At 42.2% G+C, this 25,241-nt stretch overlaps 3 protein-coding genes across 3 annotated transcripts; 2 read left to right on the plus strand and 1 right to left on the minus strand.

Moving 5' to 3' along the window:
- The first annotated feature begins 461 nt into the window (after nucleotides 1-461).
- rb1 (retinoblastoma 1) lies at nucleotides 462-17,172 on the plus strand. The gene is made up of 27 exons (XM_077546963.1): nucleotides 462-725; nucleotides 1,021-1,141; nucleotides 1,733-1,836; nucleotides 2,148-2,282; nucleotides 2,371-2,409; nucleotides 2,487-2,536; nucleotides 2,727-2,837; nucleotides 3,035-3,180; nucleotides 3,285-3,362; nucleotides 4,649-4,758; nucleotides 4,845-4,919; nucleotides 5,008-5,095; nucleotides 5,182-5,298; nucleotides 5,389-5,445; nucleotides 5,598-5,629; nucleotides 5,740-5,816; nucleotides 5,897-6,108; nucleotides 13,349-13,464; nucleotides 14,151-14,317; nucleotides 14,433-14,578; nucleotides 14,657-14,764; nucleotides 14,848-14,961; nucleotides 15,905-16,050; nucleotides 16,130-16,160; nucleotides 16,246-16,388; nucleotides 16,510-16,556; nucleotides 16,674-17,172. Exons 1-27 carry the CDS (start codon nucleotides 616-618, stop codon nucleotides 16,742-16,744), a joined length of 2,751 nt encoding a protein of 916 aa, XP_077403089.1. The 5' UTR covers nucleotides 462-615; the 3' UTR covers nucleotides 16,745-17,172.
- LOC144036376 (lysophosphatidic acid receptor 6-like) lies at nucleotides 10,564-12,522 on the minus strand. The gene is made up of 2 exons (XM_077546964.1): nucleotides 12,282-12,522; nucleotides 10,564-12,178 (listed from the first exon to the last, which is right to left on the minus strand). The coding sequence occupies exon 2, from the start codon at nucleotides 12,163-12,165 to the stop codon at nucleotides 11,068-11,070; it is 1,098 nt and encodes a 365-aa protein (XP_077403090.1). The 5' UTR covers nucleotides 12,166-12,178; nucleotides 12,282-12,522; the 3' UTR covers nucleotides 10,564-11,067.
- Nucleotides 17,173-18,081: 909 nt separating the features above from the next.
- Nucleotides 18,082-24,845, plus strand: LOC144036364 (short transient receptor potential channel 2-like). Its single transcript, XM_077546945.1, has 13 exons — nucleotides 18,082-18,096; nucleotides 18,428-19,120; nucleotides 20,015-20,215; nucleotides 20,295-20,459; nucleotides 20,524-20,698; nucleotides 20,771-20,971; nucleotides 21,038-21,200; nucleotides 21,266-21,358; nucleotides 22,335-22,527; nucleotides 22,831-22,958; nucleotides 23,044-23,113; nucleotides 23,226-23,331; nucleotides 23,958-24,845. The coding sequence occupies exons 1-13, from the start codon at nucleotides 18,082-18,084 to the stop codon at nucleotides 24,704-24,706; spliced, it is 2,952 nt and encodes a 983-aa protein (XP_077403071.1). The 3' UTR covers nucleotides 24,707-24,845.
- The last annotated feature ends 396 nt before the right edge of the window (nucleotides 24,846-25,241 follow it).

Raw genomic sequence — 25,241 nt, forward strand, 5'->3', positions numbered from 1 at the left:
TTGTGTAGAATTGCCACATATACCACAAATAAAGGATTCGTTTATTCACAAGTATTACTATGAGTTGACTTGTGGCGCTAGGTGTATGAAAACAACAGACAAGCCTTCTGTTCTTTGTGACGTACAAATTCAAATGGCGGGATAAATGCAAATAAGCGGATGTTGCGTAAACACTTTCCCGCGGTTTTGTCCCATGAATTTGGGTTCGATCGTTTTAGTTATGCTCGTTCTCTTCCGGTCACATCCTTCTGCGGTTCGCTACACAGCCAACATAAAATACAGTATGACTATTGTTATGTAATTTAAATATTATTTGCACAGTAGTTAGGTGATATAAATGACATTGCTCATTTAAACAAATTACATTTGTTTTCATCTAACCAATTGACTGCAGTGGGCACGTTTAAGACGGCATTTCCAACCGAGCGCGCAATACCGTGCAACAAATCGAACACACTAAACCGGTTTCCGGAAGCCATCCATGTTTTGTGTTATCGAAACACACTCGCTAGATTGGGGTTTGAATTCAGTATTTAAAAAACGAATCTGCACCTTCAGGTTGACATATACTCAATATTCTCCATATATCTGCTCGTTTGTTAGCGGGACAGAAGGATGCCACCCAAGAGGCGTAGTGCCGGGACGATCCAAAACAAAGAGCCGAAAAAGAGACCTGAAAGTTCCTCTCCGGACATTAAAACGACTCCAGAGTTCTCGGTTACAAAGTAAGTCACCCAAATATCATTTAAATTACAATTTCGTTTTAAGTTCTATTAAAACTGTCGTTGACCCTTGGAAATCGTTTGGAGAATAAACTGAGCTCTCTCTTTCTTTCTCTCTTCTTTTTTTTCGAGGCCTATACGTTCACAGTAAACATACATTATTGCGCCACATTATACTAACACAAACCTGTGAAATCGTCCCGAAAGCGGCAACACAAAGATAATTTCTCACGAGATAGTCAAATGATTTGAATTTGCAGATTTCGTGTTGATATCATTTGTGTTCCCCACTCTCTAGGCACAGGGACAAAGATGCTGACTTTGTTGCTCTGTGCAAGAACCTGCAGGTGTCTGATCTGGTTTGTGACCGTACTTGGAAGATGTACACAAGTCTTCAGGAATCCCTGTATGAATTTGCTGTACGTATTAAAGAAATGCTCTTGTCATCCAAACAGAGGCCAACATGACAGGATTTCAACCCCCAAATTAAAATCTGTCAAAGTGCAAATGATATCCCCTTTAGAAAATATGGTAAAAAAGGTATAACGTCATTGTTTTTCCAGAATTCTCTTCTTGTCTTCCACTTTGTCTTCTACTCAGGGAGCTCCTTTCTGTTAAAAATATCCACCAATTTTTCGGGCAGGCCGAAATTCTTAGACATCAATGGGTCAAAATTAGTGTCATGTTTCAATTACCGACACAAGCCCTAAAAACTCGACATAACTAAATAGCGCAAATTGAAGATTGTTGTTAAGAAATGCAGTGCAGGCAGCAGAATAGGTCATGTATGTAAGCAGACAATATTTATGAATGTATTTGTTATAGGAGATTTTAAAGAAATTTGAAGTGCTAATTTCATTTTTTTTGGTGTGAAAACTCCACAAAGATGGCAGACACTTGTCTCATTGCTAATTTATTGACTTCCCTTTGGCCAAATAGCAGCTCGATTAATGTTTGTGAGTTTCAAAAAGTTTTAAAGTGTGCCATTTTTTTTTAACATCTCACTTTAGGAAGAGCAAACAAGGCTGTGGGGTGCCTGTCTGTTTACAGTTGTGACCGACATGGATGTTGCTTCCTTCACCATAACTCAGATCTTAAAAGCAATCTCTATGAAGTAAGTATTTGTGATAATTCCTCAGCAGTGCCTGCAAATAAATTGTGTTGATTGGACATTTTCTCGAATTGAGTCTAGTTGTACGTTATTTTATTTTTATTATTGTTGTTGTTATTATATCATTTTCTTCCACCGTTTTTTTTTTGTCCAACATGTTCCAAAAATTCATGCTTTTTCATACTGTTGTTATGCCTTTAGGAAGGTACATTATATGTTTGTATTATTGTTGCATTTGCAGTACACCGAGACATGCTGACTTAAGAGCAAAACTGTTGATTTAAGTATTTTCTACTTCTACACAACTTTTTCAGCGTCAAGCAGTTCGTGGCTCTGGTTCGGAAGTTGGACGTAAACTTGGACACGATAAGCACCAAGGTGAATTCAGCACTGACACGATTGGAGAACAAATACGACGTGACCCTGGCTCTTTACCAGAGGTTTGAGAAGTGAGTAAAACGCACACATAGCAGTGTCGTTAAAGATGCCTAATTTGAAGGCGAAATAGTTTTTCCAATGTCATACTTGTTGTTTCAGGACATGCAAAACGATCTTTGCTGCGGCCCCCGAGGCAAAGTAAGTCGCAACATTTTCTTGCTTGGTTTAAACGTTACATTGCAGATTTTCAAAAGGTTGACTGTCTGGTTTTCCAGGACGACTGAGATCCTACGCACCTGTTGGACGATCTTCCTTTTGGCTAAAGGTGAGTTATGTGTTTAAAAACACGAATCGCCATCAGGTTGGAATTATTATTATTATTATGCTCAGAGTTATTTCTCTCACCCGTGCTTCCTTTTTGGTTCCAGTGTTTGGATTGGAACGTTTTGGTGCTTATACTTGTTTTTGTTGCTTAAGAGGGTGACCTCCATCTTGTGCTGATATTTCTCATGCAGGAAAGGCCTTGCAGATGGAGGACGACCTGGTCATATCATTTCAGTTGCTGCTGTGCACGCTCGAGTTGTTCATCAAGCGATGCCCTTCGGCTCTCCTGCAGCCTCTTTACCGTAAGACTCAGTTGCAGATCGCAAATTGACGTTGATATGGAAAATGTTTACAATGTTATGTTAGGAGGTGACCCAGAGGAATTTCTGCCTATGGATGAAACTTGACTTCCTTTATAACATTGAACATTTACAGTCTGGAATTTTTTTTTACAATATGCAGCCTGTGAACAAAATCAAGTCTTTATTGTTGTCGTCAGAATCCGCCGCCAGCAAAGTCCAGATCCCCGTCACGCGAACGTCTCGTCGCAACCAGAACAACGGCAAAGTGCGACCTGCGGAGCCGGAGGCCAACGCGTTGCTTCTTGAAACCTTGTGCATGGAAAATGAATGCAATCTAGATGAGGTTTGCGTCTCCCCTTTTTTTGTGCTCCGCGCTCGATAAACGTCGTCTTGAAGACTCTTTGTTTGACCCCGTGTGTGCTTCTTCATGCAAATTGCTTTTTTTAGGTGAAAAATGTCTATCAGACCAGTTTCTGCGCTTTCCTGGTGTCACTGGATCTTCCCATATCTCCCGGTCTTCCTCAGGTACGCCTTGTGAGGGCTGTTTAGCCTCACTGTGTTCTCATTATTTATGTTAGTTCTCACTTGTTGATCATGTGGGTGCGAAATGTTTACTCTGGATTTTTAATGATGACACGTCACTGTTTGCTAACATTGTACGTTTGATAAACACATTTCTTATTACAACGCTCCATAAAGACAATTTCTGTGCGACTTATTGTAGATTACCCACTTCGACTTGGCATGGTTGAGGTCATATGAAAAAATGAAAATTGTCCTTTCTGTTGTCAACAGAAAATAATTTATTTCCAGTGAAATATTTACAATATTTGCCATTCCTTTTAACACACCCAACCTCACCTTAATAATACACTTCAAAATAGTAAAAAAATTAAATAAATAAAAAAGTCAACTTTTTGAGTTATTTAACCCCCCCAAATTGGGTCAAATGAATAGCCCACAAAACAGCACTGGAAAATTTGTTGTTATTGTGGATTATTCATTTCATCAACTTTTCACACATTTATAACAGGTTCATTTTAAATAACCCAATTTTGGTCAAAAATTGGACTGACCTGCTACTTGGGTCAATTTGACTCAATATTTGGTTTATTTGATAAAAACAAAAACAAAAATTGTACAAAACATCCCCCACACACAAAAAAAATTGATTATTTTGTTATAAAACAACCCAAAGTTGGGTCAAATTGACCCAAGTAGCAGGTCAGTTTGGGTTGTTTTATATCAAAATAATATCTATCTAAAAAATGTTTTTTAAATGTACAACAAATGTGTTGTTTTTATAAAATAAACCAAATATTGGGTCAAATTGACCTAAGTAGCGCATTAATCCTATTTTAGACACAAAGTGTGCTATATTAGTTATTTTTATTGGGTTACTTTGGGGAAAAAAAATGGACTGGTGTACTACTTGGGTTAATTCATCCCAACTTTCTTATACAAAATGACCCTGTTTATTGTATTTATTTATTTTGGTTGGTCCCATTTTTAACCCAAATTGGGTTATTTTTATAGTTATTTTGGGTAAAAAACACAACAACCCAAAAATAACCAAATTGGGTTGCATTTGACCCAACTGATTTGAGAGTGTAACACGAATTATTGCAGCAAACATCTATAGAAAAATCATTTTTCAAAACGAATACACAATTTACAATATGATCCGCATCAATAGAGAGGTTAACGTATTAACATGTTGCTCTTAAGTAAATGTGATCATATACTGAACATGTACATTTGTAGTAAAAACCTCTTAAGAGACGAACCCGCAGCTTTCATTCTCACCACAGGCCAGTGGCGTCAACCAACAGTATGAAGAGCACTACCTCAAGAGTAGAGACATCGACGCACGGCTGTTTTTGGACGGCGATGAGACGCTTCTTGTGCCTAAATTGGACCCGTAAGGATTTTAAAATCAAAACTACATTCTGGTGTATTGATTGAGGGAATTAAAAAAAATAAAACATTCATACCTTCTCTCTCCAGGGTACAAATGGAGAGAACGCCTAAGAAGAACATGCTGGAAGAAGATGCCATGCCCATCCCTCAGACTCCAATCAGGTGAGCATGTCAATTACAACATAGGAGATGTGTTATCATTTTTTTTTTTTTTAAGTTTTTATTTTTGCTGTTTGTTTTGTCTCATCAGAGCCGCTATGACCTCCATTCAGCAGTTGAGGGGAGACCTCACCTCCCGTGGCGACCGGCCATCCACCAACTTGGCAACTTATTTCAAGGTGCTTCGCCACAAATGTTTGCAGTCATTTAAAATGTCAGCTGGCGTCCCACGAGTGTTGACTTCCCGCCTCTTTTGTGTTGTCAGAACTGTACCGTGGACCCAACTCGGGACGTGCTGAAGCGCTTGGAGACATTGGGACCAAAATTCAGCCAGAAGTTTGCCGAGGCAGTTGGCCCGCGTTGCATCACTCTAGGAAAGCAGGTATGAAGTAAAACTCGAATAGATTGCGGTGCAACATTTGTGATGCTTTTTTTTAATTATTTTTTTTCCAATTATAATTTTTTTTTACAGAGATTTACGCTTGGTGTCAAACTCTACTACAAAGTCATGGAGGCCATGCTAAAATCGGTACTGTGTTTGATTTACAGCTTCTCAAGAAAAGTGTCATTTTGCCATTTTATTCAAAAATTCTGCTTTTGTCAATAAAACGTTTGGATCCAAGATCTAAAGAAAAAAAAAAAAAAATCAACATTTCAACTTTCGTTCTTGGTGTTCCCTAGGAAGAAAAACGACTGTCTGTGCAAAATTTCAGGTACTAATTATTTTTAAAACTTTTCTTTTAATTGATTAATTTCTACTTAAGTTGACTGTTGGAAGTCATTAAATGTGAAGCAACCTTAATTCACTCGTCATCCATTCCAGTAAACTTCTCAACGACTCCACGTTCCACACATCACTCTTGGCCTGTGCGCTGGAGGTTGTCATGGCAACATACGGAGGTGTGTTTATAAAAAAAGTTAAAAAATGGATTCTGTCATGTTAGTCTGGACTCCCTAACAGTTCACTTCTCATGATTTAGAGAGCAGTTTCAAGACTGGCCGCGGCGGTGGTCAACCCGGCGAAGTGGACCTGTGCTTTCCGTGGATACTGGACTTTTTAAACATCACCGGCTTTGACTTCTACAAAGTCATCGAGAGTTTTATCAAAGCCGATCCGACTCTTAGCAAAGACATCGTCAAACATCTGGAGACCTGCGAGAACCTCATCATGGAACACATCGCATGGAAGACGGTGAGTAAGATTGACTTACATATGAACAAGATAGAATCAATGCAGTTTTATTGCCAATCCGGGATTTTTGTTGTTGTTGATTTGATGGTATTATGGAACCCAAACATAAAAATCAAGCAGGCCATGACTCACAGATTCCGTAAACCCCCATGGCTGACTTATGGCTGAATTTCAGCCATGACTCACAGATGCCGTAAACCCCCCACGTCTCTCCTGTATGAAATGAGCTTGTTTTATGAGAACATAAAATGGAAGGTGGAACACGATCATGAGCTTCTGTTGGAGCAATTAAATCGGTGGCAGGTCAAATTTAATGAAGCCAAAAGTGGCCCACCACTTTTATGAAGTGTATATTTACAAAGGTGATATAAACAGGCAGCTGCAACAGACAGTTGACGTAATATTTGACGGTGCTCAACAACACCTTATTGGCAATAAAGTTTTAACTTGGTTTTTTTTTCCATAAAAGAGGCAAACAAAGCTTGAGGTCAAGTTTGTGTCAGATACTTAAAAACCCTTTAAGCCTTAGCGCCAGTTGGGTCCTCTCGGACTTTGAAGAAGAAATTGTGTGAAACAATGCACTTAACATGAAATTAAACTGCAGAACAAGGGCTACAAGAATTTATAAGCAATTTGCAAGAAACACGGCTCAAACACAAACTCATTTAATTATCAAAAACACACGTGTTTTTGTGTTTCGTTTTTTTTCACATTTTGTGCTGTGCGCCATCTTTATTTGCTCTTAACCCGTAACATATATTACACATATTTCCTCTTTTTTTTTTTTTTTTTTTTTTTTAAATTTTGGGTATGTTATTTTTGAGCAAAAGCCTAAAAAACACCTTAGGGCTTAATCATGATGTTTTACAAAAACACATTTATCATTAGAATTTTTATATGAGGTGATAATTTGATTGTGATTTACCTCCCGTAATAAATATTGTAACATCCGTCCGTTTTTCATAGCATTTGCCCTTATTATGGTCTTAGGATGAAAGGCCAGGGTACACCCTGCCATGGTCTCCACAGGGATGTGATTTTTCCGCTAATTCGCGGAATTCCGTTTTTTTTTATCCCCCCCCCCCCAAAAAAAATTCGATTTTTTTATTTTTTTTATTTTTTATTTTAGTAGTTCATTGTGTATGCACATGACTCCGACAGATAACATCTTCTGCTATAACAAAGACATTTGTGGTATGCTGTAATATGAGTTACTTATCATTTGGTCACGATACAATTATTTGTTCATGAAATTTGAACTCTTCAACATTATTTATGTGTTAACTTAGTAATCACATTAGTTAGATATGATGATATTCTCAGTGATAGTTTTTAAAAGCAAAGGCAGTCCAATGTTTTTGAATGTGACTGATTTTGAGTTGACTAAAACTGCCATTTTATATGGGATAGTTCAATATACATTGAAAATTTATGCTGTTGTTTTGTCTATTTCTTTGTCATGTGAGTGCATTGAAAGTACTTAAAAACTAATAGTTTAATATCAAAATTCATAGAAATATGGTCTACGTATATAGAATATTTTAACCTAATTCTGGTTATTTAATTCTGCCTGTTAGCGAGAGCCACCACATCGTGATAACTTACATTGATGTCTCTGCATTTGGCAGTTTGTTACTAATGGTTGTGTTTTTATAGTCAGGAACCCAGTTGCTGCCAACAGGATCGAACAGATTCACCTCCAATGGGCACTAAAGGCTAATATTCGGATTCACTGCATGCCAGGGGACTAACGCTACAGGTGCTGTCCCCCCTGGCTGGGCGTGGGCGGGTCTGCCCCTCTGTTGGCTGCTGGGTGGCGGCTGCGTCTTGGTCGTTCCCTGGGTCTCGTGGTGGGTGCTGTGTTGCGGGGCTCTCCCTGGTGTCCGGGGCGGCGCCGCCCCGGCGCGGTCCGTCGCTCTGGGTCCGGCGACGCGGGTCGGGGCCTGTGGGCCGCCGGGGTGCCCCGTGGTTCCCTCTCCCCTCCCCCTTCCTCCCCCTTGCTTCCTCTCCCTCTTCACCTCTCCCTGCCCGTCCTCCGCCTCCCTGTCCCTTCTCCCTCGTCGCCCTTCCTCCTCCTCTCCCCCTCTCTCTGCGGCCCTGCTGCTGCCTCCTGCCCTTCCTGTCGTCTCCTTCCCCCGTCCCCTCCCCCTCCCCTGTCCGCCCTCCTCCCCCTCCCCTAGGCCGGGGGTTCCGTCCGTGGCCCGGGTCTCGGCGCTCCGGGGGCCGGGGGAGTGGGCGGGATTGGTGTTGTGCCCGCCCCGCTCCAGTGGGCCTCCGGGCACTTCGGGCGGGCCCCGGTATCCGGGGGGCAAGCCCCGCCGGGGTCCCGGTGGGGTGGGTGGGGGTTTCTGGTGGGCGGGTGCGCCCCCCCCCCCCCCGCCCGGTTGGGGGGGGCCCAGCTGGTCGCTCCTCTTAACTCACTGCACTAGTTTTGCACAATACATTTTAGGGCACATAACACACTTTGGGGGGGAGTGGGGTGGGGTGGAGACACCGTCTCCGCCCTGCAGCTCCCCGCCAAATTTTAATGCACCACACAACTGGGGGGGGGGGCATCGGTTGGGGCGGCCGCGGTATGAAGCAGTGCTGCGGTCGCCTGTCCGTGTGGTTTGTTTCTCCCTCAGGTCATTGATTCAGTGGAGGCTGGTGTCTGTGGATCTCACTCTGCTTCGTCTGTCCTTTCTACCTTTCCTCAGTTTCTCCTTTGGGCCCTTGAGGTTTCCCTGATTTGTTGGAGTTTGGATGTCTTTGGGGTTGGTGAAGGTTAGTGGCCCGGTGGGTGGTGTCTGGTCGGTGCTGGGCTTCGCTTTTCTTTCTTTTCTTTGGTCCCCCTTTGGGTCTCCTGGCGGCCCCACGACTCTGGCTGGATTTTGAAGTGTTCGGTTTAGGTGAACGGTATGGGAATTCTTATTTATTTTTATTTTTTTTTCGCACGCACACACGCACGCACGCACACACGCACAAACACACATACAAAAAAAAAAAAAAAAAAGGGAGAACAATGATGATGACATTTCAAATGATCAATACTGAGATCTCCCAAGAAAAAAGAAAAAAGAAAAAAGAAAGTACTTAAAAACACAGAAAACCCTGGACCTAGCTGGGTGCCAGCGGCCCCCAGACCTCCGGCTAAATTTTCAGATAATTTCACTTTGGTCAAATCACATCCCTGTCTCCAGCCAATCACGGTGAATTTAAACATTGTTAAAATGTTATTAAAATTACGATGCTTTCACAATGCATATCAGTGAGAAGAAGAAAAACGACACTTTTGTTCTTGGTATTGTATTTTTTGTCATTTTTCAAGGACTCTACGCCATTAATTTTAAAATATAAAAACATAACCTCTATCTCTTGATGAGATCAATAAACTAGGGAATATTTTTCCAACCTTCTTTGTAAATTGATAGTTATTAATTTCATAGCGTTAAAGTACCCTGTAAAGAGTGCCTCGTTGTTGCGCCGCGAGTGGTTGCGCACACCTCGCAAGAAAGATGGGAGAGTAAGAAGCGGTTTTGTAAAGATTGCAAAATGAGTACATCACAAAACAAACCCGGGTCAAGAAGTACCAGATGCTGGCAGAAAACTCAATTCACGTCACAACAGGCAGCAGTTTGGCAGTTAGTGAACAATTCTTCCAAAATGAGGCCACAAGCTTTGTTGCGTCTCCCAGTTAAAGTTTCCTGTCAAACCAAACATCAGAGAATTACATGTTATGAGTTAAGGAAATTCTGCTAGCTTAATGCTAACACACAATGTAAAACGGCATACCTTAGAGAGGCATCATAGTGGCATCATAATTTTAAGATTTGTATTGTTTGATAGGGATTTTTTTTTTCTGGGGAGAGCTCAGTATTGATCATTTGACATGTCGTCATCATCATTGTTCTCCCTTTTTTTTCTTTTTTTTTGTATGTGTGTTTGTGCGTGTGCGTGCGTGCGTGTAAAAAAAAATAAAATAAAATAAATGTTTGATAGGAATAATGGCAAATTCCGCTCAGGCATGTATCAATATTATTGCCTGCATTCCTGCCCGTGTGACTTCCACTTTGGTCAGGAATCCGACGCGTTTCTCGAGGCGTGTTGTTGCTCGCATGCTGATGTTTTACTGGTGGGGGGGGAGGCATTACCCCCATGTCAGAGCAGAACCCGGGCCAAAGCTTCCTGACAGGAATGTTGTAGCGCTCAGTCTTGCACACGCGCAGCTTTGGCAAGAAAAGGCGACGATTTCGCATGCATTCAAGCTTTGTTATCAGTCGCCAATTTGAACGGTTTGTCATATTTGAATAATCTAGAATTTGTATTTTATTAGATATTCATGATAGGACTCCTTCTCTTTCATTTTGACTTGGACAATACGCGGCCCCAAAGCATGCTGATTTTTTTGTTTCACTTCACTTGTTTGGTTAAGACCAGTTGTAATGTTATTAAACTGTTGCCTAGTGCTGGGGTTTTGTTAATCATTTACCACACCTGAAAGCAATTTGCGTCATTGTGCGTTTGTGACCTCAGCTGCTACGCTACGTAAGCGAATGTATGACTCAGTTGTGTAGACTTATAGTTTGGTTACACATTGACTTGATACATTTAAAAAAAAAAAAAACAAAACGCTTCTTATCAGGTTATGGTCAAGTCTTAACTGGTTTATTTGCTTTGGGAATGAAGCTGTCTGAGGGTGTAGCACTCAAAAGTGCCTTGAAAGTCTTCAGAGGCCTCAAGTACATAAAAAAAAAAAAAAAAGCTAATACTGAAGACAACTGCATTCCATGTGCAAAAAATGTACTTTTTCAGAAGCGTGTCAATTCATTCATACACTGTCACAAATCAGTGAAAGTATTGATCCAGCCAGATGTCCTCATCTTTATGGGCTGAACAAGGAAGAAATGTCTTTGGTCCCACTCATTAGTGTCCAATGTCTTTTGTTCTTTGCTGCGAGTCCAATTCCGGCCTCTCATAGTTTCACAAAGTGGAGTTTCCTTTCAACTGTAAACTCTTTGAGTCTGCGAAGTCGTTTCTGAGCGGCCTCAATGTCCGACTTCTGGGCGTCGTACTCGGGCTGCTCTGCGCGCTGTCCCCGTGCAACCGGTCCAGAAGCTTGACGCCGTTGTGCCACACGGTGGACTTGCGTTTGATGGAGCTCTGAATGGTCTCCGACGTGAAGTAATAAACAACGGGATCGAAGCAGCAGTTGGTCACCGCGATGCACAGCGAAATGGGGTAGATGGTTCGAACCACGTGTTCGGCGTAACATCCTTTGAGGACTTTGGTCCGGACCAGAGAGTAGAACATGAGATTGACGTTGTAAGGGATGAAACAGAAGCAGAAGATGAGCAGATGCACGACGATCATCCGCAACACTTTTGCTTTGTTGATGCTGCCGCCGCGGCTGATGGTTTGAGGTTTCTTCAAGGTCCGTAGAACCATGGCAGAGCAGAAAACGTTGACCATGAGCGGGATGACAAAACCCACCGTCTCGATGAACATCACCACCTTGGACAGCTCCAACTTCCACTGGTTGTTGGAGTAGTTCTCAAAGCAGTAGTTGGACGAAGCGTTGACGTTTTTGGGTGACGTGGTATCCAGCAGGAACCCAGTGGGGATGCTTCCGGAAAGAACCAGAACCCACACCGTCACACAGGCCAGTTTGGCGTTCCGCTTGGTCCGAATCTTCTGCGACCGGAACGGGTGCACGATGGCCAGAAAGCGGTCGACGCTGATGCAGGTGAGGAAGAGGATGCTGCCGTACATGTTGGTGTAGAAAAGCGCCACGGAAATCTTGCACAGCTCGCTCCCGAACATCCATTCCCGCTTTATGAAGTAGACGATCCGAAAGGGCAGGCTGAGGACGAAGAGCGAGTCGGAGACGACCAGGTTCACCATGTAGGTGGTGGTTTCGTTCCTCAGCTTCAACGTGCAGCCGAAAATGTACACGGCCACCAGGTTGAAGAAGAAGCCGAAGACAAACACCAGGCTGAAAACTGCGCTGTACAGAGGGTACTTGAAGTCGTCGTTCTTGTTGCACTTCATCAAAGTGGCACCCAGCGTACCGTTCGACATTTTTGAAATCAAGCTGGTGAGAAAAAAGAAAAACCTGTTGAACCACCGGTCTCTAACAATCCATTTGTTAGCATTTGCATTGAGAGAGGAAAAATAGAAGAAGCTCGACCAAATACCTTTTGCTTCATCCAAGCGTGTCACTTCTTGCGCCATGGATAATTAATTGTCAACAATAGGAAGCGCTCATTCTGCTCACTTTTGTGCTCCAGTTCATTTCCTGCTCCTGTTCCTGTTCCTGTTCCTTAAAAGTCCAACGGTGGGTCCGCCAGCCCGTAAAAAAAACCAAAAGTGATCCCTTGTTTCACTCCTGTCTCTTCTGCTCGGTCTGAAGGTCTTTTACAAGCTGCTAGCGTGTCAGACTATTCGAGACAAAAGGGAAGGGAGGAGCCTCCACTCGGGCCAAAGCCTTCCCACTTGTGTTTTGCACTTTAAATTACAATATTAATGTAAGAACTTGTTATTCCGCAATATCCGGATTACCTTTTGTCTTAGCTGTTGTATTGATCTGTTATTTTTCTTTTCATTTTGGTCTAGTAAAAGGGCAACACTGGACTTTGATACCAAACCACATACTGTATATATATATATATATATATATATATATATTTTTTTTTTTTTCTGGAGATACCAAACCACGTCGCTGAAGACTATACAGTAGTCGAAGCTGACAAATGTCATTGAATCAGCACGATGTGGTGACCGCAAAAGAACAGACTCGTTGCAGGTCTGTGCCTGCAGCTGTGGAAACCACACCCGAGCGCCTCGTGAGCTCATCTCGCGCCTGTTGACGTGCGGATAGTCACGTGAAGGGAAATCTCGGTGTGCGTTATATTGAAATATTTATATTTTGGAAGAAAAAAAAAATCCTCATTTAAAAAAAAAAGTGATTTTATTTATGAGTGAACTAGGCTTAATTAACACAAGTAGTGATAAAGTACCAAGCGAGATACTGAATATCAGACCTATAAAAAGTAAGATAAATAAACCAGTATTAAAAAATGTAATCTGCTTAATTCTGGTTTAAAACCGTGACAATGTGCAAAAAAAACGGCCACGATTTTTGTTGCTAGGTCTGACATCTTTTTTTAACAACATTTTTGGGTACAGAATCCAAGACTGGTCTCCGTTTTTCTTGTTGCGTCTGCAATCTCTTTGAAAAGCTGCTTTCGATTGCATGTCGCAGGATTCGCCTCTCTTCGAGCTGCTGAAGCAGGAGCACGAGGGCGGCGCAGCGGAGCAAGCGGAGACAACCGCTAGCTTCAACCAACCGCTGCAGCACAACCACACGGCTGCCGACCTGTGAGTCTTCCGGCTCGCTCTGTGCCGACACGTCGATGTTGCGAAACCGCCGTGACTCAGGAGCATGAATTTTATGAGCTCCTCACATTTTGAGATATGATAGTCAGAATCAGTTAGAAAGGGGAAGTGTAGCAAGCTAACTCAACTCTTGGATTGGAAGGGGGAGGGCTATTTCTATATTTTGTATTTATTATTATTAATATTATTATTATTATTGTTATTATATTGATCTTTATAAAATTCATTATTATTTTATAATAATAATATAATTAAATATATATATATATATATATTGTTCCTTTTTATTATGTTTATTATTATTTTTAACTATAATTTTACCTTAACTCTTTGACTGCCAAAAACGTTAAATAACGTTTCGTAAAATCCTATGGAGGAGTGCCAAAGACGTTAAAAGACGTTTTTTTCAAAACAGGTGAAATTAACCATTTTCTATTGTTGATTACTCAAAAACGGAATAAGGTAGAAACTAACTTTTTTTTTCTGATGGAAGATGAGAGTCCAATCTTGTTTTGGTGGTATGTGTGTTTCCATAGTCCAAACACATAATTTTCTATGGACCTTGAAAGATCAGTCAAAATGCTTAAAATCGGCTGGCACCCACGGCATCCCTTTTCTGAAAACGTCTGGCAGTCAAAGAGTTAATTTGGCTCCATTTTTTGTGTCAGGTATCTGTCCCCCGTCCGCCCGTGCCTTCCCATCTTGCCGCCCGACTCCCCCGCCCCGCCTGGTTCTCAAGGTGCTACTCCACCGTCGAGTAGGCCCGCCCCCCAGGCTGCGGGCCAGAACCCCCGGCACCTCAAGTCCAACTCACTAAGCCTCTTCTATAAGAAATGTATGACTCAGCACAAAAATTTGAATAGAGGAAATGTCTAAATTTAATTGTAAGCTTTTTACAAACTGGAATTGTCACATGGTGAAACTGTTCATGTCCGGTTGTTCCCATGTAGTGTACCGCCTAGCCTACACCAGACTGAAGATGCTCTGCTCTTATCTCCCGTCCTCCCACCCGGAGCTGGAGCCCATCATCTGGACGCTCTTCCAGCACACCCTGCAGCACAAGTACGAGCTGATGAGAGATCGTCACCTGGACCAGGTAGCCTGACCATTTTCATTCTCGAATATCTTCAACTTTTCATCCACTCAGCATCTCACCCCTCATGTTGTCTTCTAGTTGATGATGTCAGCCATGTACGCCATCTACAAAGTCAAGTCGAGTGTGGAGCTGCGTTTTAAGGCCATCGTGTCATCCTACAAAAACATGCCTAACACTAGCCAGGAGGTGATCCAGTCTTCTTTTTTTTTTTTAATTGCCCTCTCCCTCTAGAGTTCTTAATGCAACCTGACGCGTATGTTTATTTGCAGACTTTCAAGCACGTGTTGATCACAGAGGGCCACTACGACTCCATTATAGTCTTCTACAACGAGGTGTTCATGCAGAGGCTGAAAACCAACATCCTGCAGTATGCGTCAACAAGAGTAAGACGCCTTCCTTCCCAAGAATTGCTCCCCATTTACACCAAGCAGCGACAATTTGCTATGCAGGCTTTTTGTAGTACAGCAACGATTTATTGATCAAAATTCAAACCTATTTAGGTGAAAATGAATTTCACCACCAATTCATACTTCACACTTATAAATCTTCGTTTTGAAGTGAAGTTTTTTAAATGGGAAGTCAACCCCAAAATTTACAATAATTTCTTTACAATAATAATAATAATGATTATTATTATCATCATTATTATTATTTATTTACAATAATAATAGTAATTAATAATAATAAATTATTATTATCAATAATAATTTTTATTATTATTATCAATAATAATTTTTATTATTATTATTGCATTTGTGGAATATGAATTAAGAAGCAAAATCTACCAATTTTTCTGTATCATATCTCTCAGGGGGGCGGCCATTTTGCGATTTGCTGTCTCCTCAAGATGACATCAGAGTTGCTCAGGCAACGACCAATCAAGGCTCACCTGTTTTGTGAGTTTGATCATGTGATGTAGACATGAACCGTGATTGGTCATTACTGAGCCCTGAGCAGCTGTGTGATGTAATTTTCAGTTGACAGCAAGTGACAAAATGGCTGCCTCCCGAGATGGATAAAAATAGGTGGATTTTGCTGCTTTACTCACATTCCACAAACACAATATTGAGCAGAATACCGTGTTTAGACCAGTGGGGTTAGATAGAAATTATTGTAAATAAAATTTTTGGAGCCAAAAGCTCGTAACCATTTCAAACACAAGATTAAGGAGACAAAATGGCCGCCCACGAATCTACTCTGTGGCTATATGAAGCCTGTTTTGTTAAAAAAAAAATATATGAGAAAAACTGCTCTAGTAGTAGTAATAGGGAATTAGTCAAGTGTAAATATTCCAACAGTCTGTCTGTTTTATTTGTTTTCCTCCAGCCGCCGACCCTCTCCCCAATCCCGCAAATCCCACGCAGCCCTTACAAATTTCCCAGTTCACCTCTGCGTCTGCCCGGAAGCAGCAACGTGTACGTCTCGCCCATGAAGAGCTCGCGCTCCCCCGGCATCATGACCCCTCGCAGCAGGTCAGCACCTCACTGTCATTGCCGCTTCAATGTCAGCCTCTGCTCGACTGCGTCACCGATCTCATTTGTCTCTCTGCAGAATGCTGGTTTCCATCGGCGAATCATTTGGGGTATGCGCCTTTGTTTTGGTACCCGTGATGTTGTCTTGATGCATGATTGCAAAGACTTTTTTTTTTTTTTTTTTGTCATGTGTAGACGCCTAATCGCTTCCAAAAGATCAACCAGATGGTTAGCAGCGGCGAGCGCTCCTTTAAGAGAGGCTCAGATCACGGAGGCACGCCCAAACTTCTCAAGAGGTTACGATTCGACGTTGATGGGCAAGATGAGCCCGATGGAAGGTTAGTGGAAAAATGCCTTGGAGTGGCATGTAAGAAAATTACATCAAAAGAATTCATATTCTTTGGGGGGAAAAAAACAAAACATTTTTGATGTATGTTTTTTTTATTATCTTTTTTATAGCAAATCTGATGGAGATTCAACACTGATCCAGAGGCTCAATGATTTGAGTAAGCAGCTGCTCTGTTTGCATTCATGTTCTGAAATATAACTTGATTAAATGGCTCAAATAGCAAACACTGCTCAACTTGACTGCCCCGCTAATACACGGCTACTTTTCTACGCAGCCTCGGCCCGCAGTCGCATGCAGGAGCAGAAGATGAAGGCAGATGCGGAATCCCAAAAGGAGCAACTCTAAAATCTGCACTGTTGGTCACAATGTGAACGCGAGTTTTTTTTTTTTTTTTTTGGAAAAAAAAATGTGTTCAGTAACTACGAGTGTCCAAGTTGTTTTGCTTTTTGCTAGTTAAATGAAGTCCTACCATTGTTTTAAAAAAGTTCTAGAATTGTAATTTATCAGTTTTAAAATCAAACATTGCTTTTTAAGCTACTTCTCAAAATTGTTTGAAATATTCCCTTTAAAGTAATTATTTGTTCTAGGGATTTTTTTTTTGTACCAGCATTCACTTCCCTCCAGCTCATCTTTGCACTAACACGTGACGTCATAAAGTACTTTTTTTTTTTTTTTTGCTGTATAACATCTGTCACGCCACTGCCAGATGCAAGTGTTATCTCATTTACAGTACAAACCAATAAAAACAGCTGCTTGGTGAAGGAAAACTGAAATTGGCATCTGTAAATGAAACTTCCTTGGCTCACGTTCATCACTTTCCGTTTCTATTTTTAGCAATCGTTAGCGCCCCCTACTGTTGCATCCTAGTGGAATGAGTCTGATAAATAGCCTGTCTTCACTTTGGTGGACTACAAATTGCATTTCTGCTCATTTTAAACTGTAATTTGTCATTTAGATTAATGTGAACTGCATTCTGGATTAGTGGTTACAAGGGCGTAGCCATTATTTTAAAAGCAGGGGGTTTAGGCCTATTCTGATTCACCCTATTGACGATAAAAAAACAAACATCTGGCCATTAGAAATAATTCCTTTACACGATGTAAACAGCACATTGAATTGCTTTTGTCTGTGATTATTGACTGGCATACAAACAACATTTCATCACATTTTGAAATCAAAATAATCCTCACAAATCAAATTACAACGATCCAAAGTCCAATGCTTTTCATTGAGCGGAGACCGCCATTTTGGCTTTGAATTGTGTAGCCTCCCTTAGGCTAAGCACCTTCAGAATTTTGATATTCTATAATATAGGCTATGTTTTAATTATTTACCCCCCCACCCCTTTAACCTCATAGAGAGCGAGAAATCCTGAAACCTGTTTTGCACATCTCCCTGGTGTTCCTCAGGGAATGCTGACATCTGCCACCTGTGCAGTAACAACCACCTTAATTGATACCCTCTCTGTGGAGGAGGCCACGGTTTAAGCAGAAACACTTTGAACAGGTTACATTTTAATTGGCTGGATCCCCACGGGGAGCTGATGGAAATGTGGGTTCCTTACAGACAGCTTCACATCCTCACAGAGCGCCAAAGTGCTTGTTTCACTTGTCTATCTCCTCCATCTGTTTTGTGTGGAACTGTAATTGCTCCAAATTTGTTTGTGACGGCGTGTATCAGGGATGCAAAACCTCACAGTAAGTAGTCCTATTTATTTAGTAGGCATGTGTAAAAAAAAAAAAGAAGCTTTTTTGTCTGTTTTCAATAGACTGTCTGAAAGTAAAAGCTAAGATGGAACCGAGCAAAGCCTATGGTAGTGGAAATACTGGTCAAGGTTTAGGATGTCCTTCGCTTCTCACCCAAAGTCTGCTGGGATAGGCTCCAGCTCGCCCGTTCTTCTAATGAGTACGAGCAGTATCGCAAATTAATTTCCAGATAGATATTTTCCTTTATTCCAGCCACCTTTCATTTGCTAAAAATGCACGAGTGAACCATTGAAAGCAGTGCTAATTACCTGTACTATGTCAGCCAGATCAATGGCGCGAGATCATGAACAAGAAAATGCAGTTCCCTCCAGAACTCATTGGTGCCATCCGGGAAGGCAAATTCGAGCTGGTGTGCAGCCTGCTCAAGACGGGCGATGGCATCGTCCGCCAGCTGGACGACTCTGAAGATCGCCTTTGGAGGGAAGCCCTCAACTTGTCCATCCGCCTGGGAAGTGATTGCATCATGGACGCCCTCCTCCAGGGCGTCAAGTTCGACTTCCGTCAGATTCACGAGGCCCTGCTTGTTGCCGTGGATACTAACCAGCCGCGAGTGGTCAAGCTCCTGCTGGACCGCCTGGATCAGGAGAAAGGAAACAAGATGGACGTGCGCTCCTTCTCTCAAGCCATCTTTGACCACTCCATTGACAACTCGCAGTTTGCCCCCGGCGTGACCCCGCTGACCTTGGCGTGCCAGAAAGATCTCTACGACATCGTCACCATGCTCACCCAAAAGGGTCACGTCATCCCGTGGCCGCACAAGATCTCCTGCGCCTGTCTGGAGTGCCGCAACGGGCGTCAGTACGACCTGCTCAAGTTCTCCTTGTCCCGCATCAACACCTACCGCGGCATCGCCAGCCGCGCTTACCTCTCCATCACTTCTGACGACGCCATGCTCAGCGCCTTCAGTCTCAGCAGTGAGCTCCGCAAACTCTCTCGGAAGGAGCCGGAGTTCAAGGTCAGTGTTTGCTGAGTCTTTATCGCAGCACGGTGGACTAGTGGTTAGAGCATCTGCCTCACAGGGCTGAGTCTGCGATCTGCTTTGACCAACACTATCTCTTGAGTTTTAAGCTTATGTAAAAATAGAAGAACCAGAACATTTTCTGAAGTGTTTTTAGTATCAAACATTTTCTAAGTTTCCCATGATCTGGGCTAGTACCATAGAGGTAAGTTTTCTAATAGTGTCTAGTATGACCTGTTGTCTTAGTGAAGTTTATGAAATTGTTAGGAGGCCGATCTTTTCCTCCGCGTGTTTTTTGTCTTTCGGGTAGTGAGAATGTTGGTTATCTGAATGCAGGCTGGAGATCGTTGAACAGTTACTTCGAAGCTTTTATTTCTACAGAATATTCCGGGCACAAGTGAGTTCCAGACAATGGCTGCAGCCTCTCACAAGTGCCAAGATTACAGTTACTTACAACATTCTCATACTATCTTGGAGGGCGGTACCACAAAGCCCCCAGCAAACAGCCCACTCGGAGTTCAACGGACATGAGATAAGACATCATTCAAACACATTGATTTCAACCACAGACAATGGCCCATTGTTGTGGAATAGAGGAGGTTTTTCAGACATGCCGGCACCTGGCAGAAATTGCGATAACGCTCACAAAGATAGATCCGCAGACTAAAGCTCTACTGAGGAAATAAGGAAATTAAAACAGTTATGACTAAATCTGGGCAGAAGACCCTCTTCAGTATCTACAGGTTCTGCCTTCATACCTTCTCTGTAACCACTGAGCGGACCTTTCTTAGTCTTTCTTTGTCTTATGAACAACGTTTAACTGCAACTTTTTACAACCTCGTGTGCTGATTTGACAATAATCGGATCCGCCACTCACTGTTTCCCATGCAGCCTCAATACCTGAGCCTGGAGGAGCTTTGTCAGGAGTTTGCTGTGGAGTTACTGGGTATGTGTCGCAACCAGAGCGAGGTGACCACCATTCTCAACAGCTGCGGAGACGAAAGCCAGGACGCCTTGGACGAGCAGGCCTTCGAGGAGGGCATACCAAACCTGTCAAGACTGCGCCTCGCTGTCAACTACAACCAGAAGCAGGTGCCTGAAGATGTAGCGATGAGATAGGGAAGACTCGGTCCTGCGCTCACACGTGTCCATCGATCATGCTTCCGTGCAGTTTGTGGCCCATCCCATCTGCCAACAAGTTCTGTCTTCAATCTGGTGTGGCAACCTGGCGGGTTGGAGAGGTAGCAGGACCGCTTGGAAGCTCTTCGTCTCTGTTGGGATCTTTTTCACCATGCCCTTCCTCTGCCTTGCCTACTGGATTGCACCAAAGTCTAAAGTAACCAAAAATCAGTTCCCGTCTCACCATAACACTCGACAATACTTTGGTTTCTCTGCTTCAGGTGGGAAAGATCGTAAGAATCCCCGTGATCAAGTTTCTTCTTCACTCCGCCTCCTATCTGTGGTTCCTCATCACATTACTCGGTGAATCCATAACCATGGAGATTTATCGGGATACGTTTGCGGGGAGGCAGCAGAACATCCTGCACAGCTCTTTCCACATGGTGTGGGTGGTCGGTGGGTGCGCACTCTCAGCGCTGTTTAAACACTCAACCCGTAATTGAGCCCAGAGTTGCCTTATCTTGTTAGGATTCTTCTGGTACGAGTGCAAGGAAGTGTGGATCGAGGGTCTGAGGAGTTACTTCATGGACTGGTGGAACTGCTTAGACGTGATGGTGCTCAGCATGTACTTGGCCTCCTTCGCCTTACGTGTGGTCATCATGCTCAAGGGTCATTTCCTCTGTCTTGACACTAATGGGTCGGAGGAGTGTGCCTACTTCACCCAGACGGGTATGTAAGCAACACGGTCATAACTTCATATCGTGAGAGACTGTTAAGGTCCTTTCTGTGCGGCAGTACGTGATGACTGGCATCAGGAGGACCCTCAGCTGATTGCGGAGGTTCTGTTCGCCGTTACAAGCATGATGAGCTTCACAAGGCTTGCCTACATTCTCCCAGCACACGAGTCCCTGGGAACGCTCCAGATCTCCATTGGCAAGATGATTGACGACATGATGAGGTGACAGCGTTTATTATTTGGAAGACTCTCATGCGTCTTTATATTTATATCTATGTGGCTTTTAGATTCATGTTCATACTGATGATCATTGGAACGGCCTTCGTTTGCGGTATCAACAATGTCTACGTCCCTTATGTCATTTCTCCGCATCTTGGCAGGTGAGTTTAAGCTTCATTCGGTTTATATAGTTTCAGTAGTAGTAGTAGTAGTGACTTAAGTATCACTAACAAATTTGTTACATATTATTTTTAATCTACTGTAGTAATTGCCTTTGAGAATGTGCTTTAATACTAGCTAACTATGTCATCCATGCGAATGTGCTGAAATACTAGCTAACTACGCTAGCTAACTGTCATCTTTGAGAATGTGCTGAAATACTAGCTAGCAATACTAGCTAACTTTGTCGTCCGTTGTTATTGAAGGTATTATTTGATTACTATATTAAATGTAATCTTTGCGTGTTCGAAATAACTGCATATGAGATCTGATGAAGAAGCTTCTTTTGCAAAATATTTATTTTAGGAGCTCCTAAAAGACACAAGACATGCTTACATTCAAAGGTGATGTTAAGCCTCGAGTGTGTCAATATGAAAATACACAGTCGTTTTATAGATGAAAAAAGGATACTCCTCCTCTGAGGCTGGACAAAGGGTTAGTAATTATAATAGACAGACAAGTGATTTACTGACATGTTTACTCCATTTCCCCTACCATCCCGGATATATGATGTAGGCAGGTAATGCCATGCGACCTAGACTCCCTCAGACCCACAGTGTTATCTTCCATGAGAACTTGAGAACATGACTCCCATGTACATTCCTATCTCACCAGCTGGAAGGGAGTGAAAAGTGTTATTCATTACAATACAGTTAATATGCCCAATATATTTCACACAAACATTATCACAGTGTTATTCATTACAATACACAGTTATATTCCAATATATGTTTATAAGTAAATTCATAAACAGTAAAAATATGCATAGAAAATGTTAAATGTCTTCATTATCCTTTCTACGGTACATTATTGTTTTTTAATCCACCGTTGAACTATAGTACATTGAACTCAGACAAATTCATTCGATAGTTCTGAGACTTTCTTCTCTTTGGTCTTTGTTTGGGTTCTTCATTGCAGATTTAATGAGACTTTCCACTTTCTGTTCTGGACCATGTTCGGTGTGGCCAACCAGGACTACGTGGACATGCCACAGTTTGTATTGGCCGAGTTTGTTGGACGGATTCTGTACGGCATCTTCACGCTCGTCATTGTCATTGTCTTACTCAACATGCTTATTGCTATGATCACCAACTCCTTTCAGAAAATTGAGGTATACGGTCTGTTGAAGTTTCCTACTATGAAGTAAATGTATGTTTTATTTATCTATTTATTATTATTATGAAGGCTATTACAATCCTGGCTAGGCTATTGTTTAGTATGTCTACCTCACAATCGCAAAGCTCTGGGTTCAAATCTGGGCTCAGGTGTGCTTCCCTCTACATTCTAATGTTAGCTAGCTTAAGCTAATTTTAATGGACCGTCTCATGTGCCATGCCATTGTCTGAGAAGTGCTAAACAATGTGGATATATAGGCAGATTTCGATCCGATGTCGATGTCAGAACATCATTTCAGGACGATGCAGATGTTGAGTGGAAGTTTGCCAGATCCAAGCTGTATCTCAGTTACTTCCGAGAGGGCCTCACCATGCCTGTCCCATTCAACATCATCCCTTCGCCAAAAGCTTTCTTCTACATATTAAGGTGCGCGTCAAACATGGAAGCTGCAAAAGAATTTCATCTTTTTTTCCCATATTTTCCAATCTGTTCATTTGGAATCCTCTATCAGGGGTATCTTTAGGCGTATCTGCCGCTGCGTTAACTGTAATTCAGCGGAATACCCACCAATTGCTTCTTTGGTAAGATTTTATGTGACAAAACAAATTAATATTGGCACATATATTTTCTTACCTACATTTGCAATTATAACGTTTTTTTTTTTTGTGGTTTTATGTGAAGTCCAACAAAGAGGGCTCAGAGGACAGCCAGGTTCCGTACCGCCAGCAGGTGATCAGAGCTCTGGTGCAGCGATACATTGAATCAGCTCGCAGAGAGTTCGAAGAGACCAAGAGGAAAGGTAACACACGAATGTTGACTGTATTGCACAAATAGTGATTATCTTTAATGGCAAAGTAAAATCAATACTTTCAGTTCAAAAGTGGATGCTGCTCTACAGCCATATTATTGATTTTGTTACGTGGATGGTAAGGTTTTTATTGTGTTCATCATTAATTAGTGTTCCCTGTTTGAAAAGCGCTTTTAATGTATTTCTCAGTGAATACAAAAACGCTTTTCTGAATTTTGACAACCTCTGAATTTTTGAGAATTCGGCCCATTTTGCTGTCAACTGAAAATGACATCACAGTTGCTCAGGGCTCTGGAAATGACCAATCACAGCTCACCTGTTTTCTGACTTTGGTCATGTGACATTCACAAGCTGATCTGTGATTGCTCCTGATTGTAGCTGAGCAGTTGTGATATCATCTTCAGTCGGTGGCAAGTGGCAAAATGGCCGCCCCCTCAGATGGATAAAACGAGCGGATTTTGCTGCTTAATTCATATTCCACAAGCACAATATTGAGCAGAATACCGTGTTTAGACCATTGTTATTGTAAAGAACGTTCTTTTTTTTTACTTGACTTCTAAAACCAGAAGAAAATCCACAAAAACAAAACACATTTAAATGCAATGTTTCCCCATCAGATATTGGTAATCGCATCACTGAGCTCAACAAATCCGTCATGAGGATGCACAATGACCTAAAAGTGGTCCATCAGCATTTGGTCGACGAGGGCCACCGTGCACCCGACACGCCGTCCAAGGATGGCTCATCTTTCCTGGGTAAATACATCTTCGGCGCCAGAAACAATTTCCGAGGCTTTAACAGCCAGCTGGATGAGAAAACGACATCACGTGACATAACAGTGCATCACGGAGAGGAAGAGGAGGATAACGTAAAATGCCAAGCGGATGAAAAGGAGTCAGATGCGCATCACGGGGTCGAATGTGGCGAGGCGGGGTCAAGGCTGGCATCACAAAGTGATTTGGTGAAGATGGAGGAGGGGAGAGTTCAGCTGGAAAAAGAGCAGCTAGAAGCCAACGACAGTGACATCACAGTTGCTCAGGGATCAGAGGAGGTTACTGCATGTTTAAATACAGAGGAAGGAAAGGAGATGCTTTCTGATACCCCCAAAGGAGTTAAAAAAGAAATAAATGAGGTTGACACATTTAACAATATAGAGCTACAAGAAAAGAAAATGGAGGCCCGATGGATAAAAGGGCGTCAGTTTGAGTCAAATATCTGCGAAAGATGTGATGAAGGTGAAAATCCTGCGAGCCAGACAACAATACCGTCACCTTCTGGTAGCAGCAGTTCCCGGGACACGGGATTTGGTTCTGAAGACGGGGAGGCCGCCATTGATGAGACAGAGAGCAAGACTGTAGTTGAGTAACATGTTGGTTTTGTAGATTTCAAAATTGGCACTTGGTCATATTTATTCATTCACATTTTAAAAGCATTTCATTTCAGTCCATAAACAGATACACGAATGGTGCATCTAAAAACAAATTCAATATCATCGACTCCTTGACTTGAAACTGTCATTTGTATATTATACAGATTCAAAATCAGAAAAAAAATAAAATCATGAAATATTTCATGCACTCTTGTGTGTTGTAGTCGCATGGCATTCATTTTTGAAGATTTGCAAGGGATAGTGTATCATATTTAGTGTCATCTAATGTTGAAATAATTCATTCTTTTTTAAAAACCCACTTTCAGCTAGTGTCGGACCAAATGAGTTGACCGGCTCTTACCTTCCACAGCTGGTGCCTGCTGGTGTTCGTCGCTGATTCCCGTGATTCGGTTCTCCCGCTGCTTGTCGCCTTCTACTTTGCTCTAGCTAGCTTTTACTAGCTTCTTCCGCTAGCTGCTCTTGTTAGCCACTCCTGCCTATCGCTCCGAGCCTCCGACTACCTCCCCCTAGC

This window comes from Vanacampus margaritifer, chromosome 16 (genome assembly GCF_051991255.1).
Source record: "Vanacampus margaritifer isolate UIUO_Vmar chromosome 16, RoL_Vmar_1.0, whole genome shotgun sequence".
Lineage (NCBI taxonomy): Eukaryota > Metazoa > Chordata > Actinopteri > Syngnathiformes > Syngnathidae > Vanacampus > Vanacampus margaritifer.

What these genes read in the sequence shown, in the direction of transcription:
- rb1 (XM_077546963.1), top strand. Translation starts at nt 616, where the DNA reads ATGCCACCCAAGAGGCGTAGTGCCGGGACGATCCAAAACAAAGAGCCG. An exon ending in ATCATGACCCCTCGCAGCAG is followed by an intron (nt 16,051 to 16,129) that starts GTCAGCACCTCA and finishes GTCTCTCTGCAG; the next exon opens with AATGCTGGTTTCCATCGGCG. An exon ending in CAAGATGAGCCCGATGGAAG is followed by an intron (nt 16,389 to 16,509) that starts GTTAGTGGAAAA and finishes TCTTTTTTATAG; the next exon opens with CAAATCTGATGGAGATTCAA.
- LOC144036376 (XM_077546964.1), bottom strand. Translation starts at nt 12,165, where the DNA reads ATGTCGAACGGTACGCTGGGTGCCACTTTGATGAAGTGCAACAAGAAC.
- LOC144036364 (XM_077546945.1), top strand. An exon ending in ACTCCTTTCAGAAAATTGAG is followed by an intron (nt 22,528 to 22,830) that starts GTATACGGTCTG and finishes ACATCATTTCAG; the next exon opens with GACGATGCAGATGTTGAGTG. An exon ending in CGAAGAGACCAAGAGGAAAG is followed by an intron (nt 23,332 to 23,957) that starts GTAACACACGAA and finishes TTTCCCCATCAG; the next exon opens with ATATTGGTAATCGCATCACT.